Genomic DNA, 5,419 nt, shown 5'->3' on the forward strand with positions numbered 1-5,419 from the left:
GTGGTGTATAATATTATGAAAAAAAGAATAAAAACAAATACAAATAAAATTGATTACAACATAATTTTAACAATTAATATCAGTTAAAATGATATACCTAATATCTCAGCCGAATGGAATCTATAATATATCAGTTGAATGAAAATTCTAATATTTCAATCAAATGAGATCTCTAATATCTCAGCCCATTTAAAGAAATAACATTAGAAAACATATTTGGACCTTTATTAGAATTCATTCATTTTTCATGAATAGAGATCATGCATAAACTATGAATCACATTAGTATCACATTGATAACAAATTAACCTTAACTTTATCAATACAATTCCGATTTAGGTTAAATGGATGCGTATATGATTTGGTTAGGACGACATAGTATATTAAAAAAAAAAAGGAAAATTACATATAGCGTGTGTCCCGGTAGGTTGTTTATGTTATTTTTGTCGGTGAATATTAATTTTGTTTAGAGTGTGGTGAATTTTGAAAAAAAAAGTGGTAATTAAAAAGGTGGTGGTATAAAACAGAGGGCAACAGGGTTTGGACGTGGATGGTTCAAGCAGGCGACAACCTCGGCTCAGTGTCTCTGTACTGCAAAACCCCAATACCCTTTCTCGCACCATTTCATTTATTTATTTGCTTATGCTTTTTATGAAGATTCACCCTCTGCCCCTTTGATTTCCATAAGGGAATTTCACACACAGAGAAAGAGAGAGAAAAACTGGTGCTTCCTTTTTTGCAGAGGTAGCCATGGAACAAGGAGAAGGAGGAAGCACGAGGAGGAGAGGGAAAGAGGGTGAAACCACGCGCTACAAAGGAATCAGGATGAGGAAGTGGGGCAAGTGGGTCGCTGAGATTCGAGAACCCAACAAGCGTTCGCGGATTTGGCTTGGTTCCTATTCCACGCCAGTCGCGGCGGCGCGTGCTTACGATACCGCCGTCTTCTATCTTCGGGGCCCCTCCGCCCGCCTCAATTTCCCCGACCTTCTCGCCGTCGAGGGCTCCGCACCCGCTGCCTCTGACATGTCCGCTGCCTCTATCAGGAAGAGGGCCACCGAGGTCGGCGCCAGAGTCGACGCGCTCCACCGCCAGCACCCGCACGCTTCCGCCGTCGGAGAATTTGCTGACCGGGTCGACCTGAATAAGACACCCGAACCCGAAAATTCGGATTGTGACTGGGACGGGGATTAGAAGCTTCTACTCTCTTCTTAGCACCCGAGTGTTGGGGTCGTTGCTAATGTGCGCCGCGCTGTGGAGGTTATAGTGGAGCAAGGTGATGGTGATGATGATGATGGTGACATGAGGCCCCTTTCTGTTCTGTAACTTGTTGTTTTACTTTTTAATCTGGATTTCACAGGAATTTTGGTGCTGTCAAAATTTTAAATGTAAATTACTCCTCTTCCATGTTGCTTTTCATTTCAAATGTAGACGTGTACTTCTCTTCCTGAGATACAATTTGGGTCCCAATTAAGAGTTTTGAAAAAAAAATTGCAACTTTTTGTAAAAATAATAAGGGGTGTTTTTTATTTGGAAAAGAAAAGGTTAGATAGGGTGGCAATGGCCTAAGATGCTAAGGAGTAGGGTGGAAAAAGAGAGAGGCATGTTAACCACTCTAGTAATCATAAGATTATTATAATAAGTGTAGTGAAAAATAATAAAATTGGAAGTTGGGTGTTTTTCTGGTTTATGAGTTGTATGTGTGAAGAGAAGGGACCATTGGAGGGGAAGATGCTGTGGTCACTACTCTGTTTCGATGATAACGATTGGTGATGGATGGGGTCGGTTAATCGGTTCTGTCGTCTCAGATTTTTGTCCATTTCGAGTCAAATCTCGGACGACAATTGCAACCAACAAATAGAATACAAAACAAAAATTTAAAAACAACCCAAAATGTAAGAAACAGATGCGTCTCCAACGTCAAACCAAATTTATAATTACCTCCTTCACCTTCCAAAACAAGATTACTGTTTCCTAAATTAATTAGTTTTATTTGTTTTGTGATCCAGCATAGGAAAAAAAAACACTTAAAAGATGGTAGGTTAAAGAGAAGTAATTTAATAAGAGTTTGGTTCCGAAATACTAGATTTGTAAAATATTTAGGTTTTGATTTGATACGTTGAATGTGAGGTATTCTGGTTTACATGTGAGCTGTGTTCCATGTTTGGTTTGCTAGGATGAATAAATCTGTTTAGAGACATGATTGGAAGATTGCATGAAGATAGACTGAAGAGAGGGGCCATTGATACATGTTTGGTTTTTGTCTCCAAACAAATCCACATTTGGCCAGATGTTACAAATAAAAGATTCTGCATGACTTGAAAATGTACAAGAAGAAAAGTTAAAAACCCACTAGTACAAACCCTAATAAAACACCAACTTAACTAAGATATACAGTATATTCGTCACTCAATGTATAAACCAATATAGAGAATTAAATAAATGAAGACGTATGAAAAGAACAGCACCTGTACACAAGACATGCTTATTTCTGTACCCAATCATGTGGAAACTCAAAAACCAAACCTCCAGTCTCTGAATGAATCTCTGCTACCTTCTAAAACCAATTTTATTAACGAAAGATTAAAAAAAATAGATTAAATAAAATTATTTTTTTTCTTTTGAATAATATTTAATAAGAAAATTATTGAAATGAATCATTGTTAATATTTTTTATGATATAACTTGAACATAAACTCTATTATAATATTACAATATTCACATGATGAATCAATATAAAATATTTTAATATTTTAATTCATACTAAAAATTTATTTGCGATCATTAAAAAAAATTATTAAATAAAAACTAGTTTTAGAGATTAAAATTATTGATTACTATTTGAGTAAATTAGAAACCATTTTATAAACTATTTTTTTTTTCTATCTAAAGTAATTTCTATTATTAATAAAAATTTATAAAATAATTTTTTAATTAATATTTAAACATTAGTTACCAAAGTTTTAACTACTAATATTTTAAATTCGGTATTAATCTCTAAAAGATTAATAGAGACTAATTTAGAATCACAGTAGTTTATAAAATAGTATCTAATTTAGTCAATAAAATAATTAATTATTTTTTATCTCTAAATGATTTTGTACCATAAAAAAAACTAATAAAAACTCTTTTCAATATTTTCTTTAAGTATTAAAGAGATCTCAAATTTAAATTAAAAACAAAAAATAATTTTGCGACGAAAAACACATTTAAAAAAAAGGAAAAAAAATCCTTATAACATATCTCATAATAATTTAAAATGTTCTCCACAGTTCTTTCAATTTTTTTTTTTTTTTGGGTAATATCAAATCATTTGATAGTTAATCCTTCTCTAATCAAACAAATCCTGTGTGTAATCTCATTCTACAATCTTTGTCAACCAAAAGCATGGCGGCTAAGTAGGTTGACAATGTGTCCTTTATTTATATCTCAACTTTGACAAAAAAAATTCTCTAAAGCATTTTTTATTATGGTTGGAAAATGATTAATTATATAATGGTGATTAACCATTTTAACAATTATAATATTGTATATTGGTGCTTGAGAGTAAAATGAAAGTATTGTATAACTACAAGTAAATGCTTAAATTTTATAATTGAGTAAATGCTTAAATTTTGAAAGTTTTTTCACACATCTTTCATGATTACAACAAATGTGTTAATAGTTTAACTAGTTTGGAAATAAAGTCTCAACAAGATCTGATTTAATTTGAATTTTTTCCTACATTTTTTTTACCATAACATGAGTTTACTTCATTACATCAATTTTGATTTAGTTCTCATATTGATTTGTACTTTTTTTACATATATATCCTTAGAAAGTATATAATTGTTAAGGGATGAAAGAATCACCTAATTGGAATGATAAAGTATGATTACAAACTTACAATTATGAAAATTTGTGATACTATTAAGTTAAACTTTTATTAAATAATTATCTAAACTAAATGTAAAAATAAAATATAAGTCTGCCTACTTTTGTGGTTTTTGTTATTATGATATAATTAAATATCTTTTAAAAAATTGTAAAACAATTTTTAAAAAATTATTAAATCTTTTATAACAAGAAAAAACAAATTTGCTATTATATTCATAAATAAATAGTATTATTTTATATCAATTATCATATAAATATATGTGGTAATTGAAATACAATAAAGTTATAAGTTTTTTAAAAGGTATATATTATTTTTTAATTTAATCTAAACATATAAGTAGATTGTTTTTAATTTTCAATATGAAACCAAGAGTAGTTTAATTGGTTTTACATAATTTATTGGTTTTTTTTAATCAAGAACATCCTTAGTCGCAATTACAAAAAAAATGATGTGAAAGCATTATGCCTGGTCTGATTTAGATTCGATATCAAGAATGCTATTTGTCACGTTTAATTCGTGAAAAAAAACAACAAAAAGTGAATACAAAAAAGTCCACCAGTTTCCATTATCCGCTGCTATTAGTTATTTAAATTTTAAAAAGAAAATTAGAAACCATTTTTGAGTGTGAAAATAAGAAATGAGTTACTTAGCATTATGAGGTGGTAACATTCAAATTCACACGGGGCCTTGACAGTGTGTCTCTGTCGCAGTTCGCAAATTTCAAACATTCCACAAAAAGAATCATTATTTGTCACGGACCAGAATTATCTACGAATATAGCAAAATTTAAGATATCCCGCGTTCTTCTCCAGTTATGATTTATGACATCTCCTTCTTTATTTAGAAATCAGAATTGATAAGTTTGACAATAGCACTTGGCCCTTTATTTTTTTATGTATTAACAAATAGCCAAATATTAACCATTGCCTTGGGACATTAAGAAATTAAAAAAAATATTGGGCATATATAAAAACAATCTCCTATGATTTTTTTAATGCACTTATATTAGTCTTCTTAATAGTTACTTAATTAGTGTTTTGAGAATAGTTAAGCACTTTGAGAATATTAGTCTTCTTTCTTATTACTTAACTAGTGTTTTGAGAATATTAGTCTTCTTAAGTGAGGTGAAAGAAGACAAAGTAGTAATTTAGGAAAGTTGAATTAATACTTTTAAAAATTAATTGTCTAGTTGACAAAAATCGAGATAAGATATATTTAAAAAAAAAGAAGTGATGTTCAAGTTAGTAAGAACTTAAAGAAGTTATAAATTGGATGAGTGTAATATAAATAAAAAAAATGTGTGAATTTAAGAAGTTTTTGGATTCTTGAATAAGGGTTGAGAAGATAGGGTTGGTTACTAAGTACTTGAAGTTTGTTACATTGTAATTTTGTTATAATTGTTATAATACTAAGCATCAATTTTATAACATGAAGTTTCTTATAGTCAAAATATTTTGCCATGATATTTGTGTACAAAGAAAATTATAAGTCAATACAAATAAAAAGATATGCATAAGATATTAATACCGTGTAAGGAGCATTATCC

General features: G+C 30.0%; 1 protein-coding gene across 1 annotated transcript; it reads left to right on the plus strand.

The window, feature by feature from the left end:
* Positions 1-367: 367 nt before the first annotated feature.
* On the plus strand, positions 368-1,422 carry LOC137808285 (ethylene-responsive transcription factor ERF010-like). The gene has a single exon (XM_068609316.1). It carries the CDS (start codon positions 750-752, stop codon positions 1,188-1,190), a length of 441 nt encoding a protein of 146 aa, XP_068465417.1. The 5' UTR covers positions 368-749; the 3' UTR covers positions 1,191-1,422.
* Positions 1,423-5,419: the final 3,997 nt, after the last annotated feature.

The sequence above is a fragment of the Phaseolus vulgaris genome, chromosome 3 (assembly GCF_000499845.2).
Source record: "Phaseolus vulgaris cultivar G19833 chromosome 3, P. vulgaris v2.0, whole genome shotgun sequence".
Classification (NCBI taxonomy): domain Eukaryota; kingdom Viridiplantae; phylum Streptophyta; class Magnoliopsida; order Fabales; family Fabaceae; genus Phaseolus; species Phaseolus vulgaris.

Coding starts and splice junctions, on each gene's coding strand:
- LOC137808285 (XM_068609316.1), top strand. CDS start 750: ATGGAACAAGGAGAAGGAGGAAGCACGAGGAGGAGAGGGAAAGAGGGT.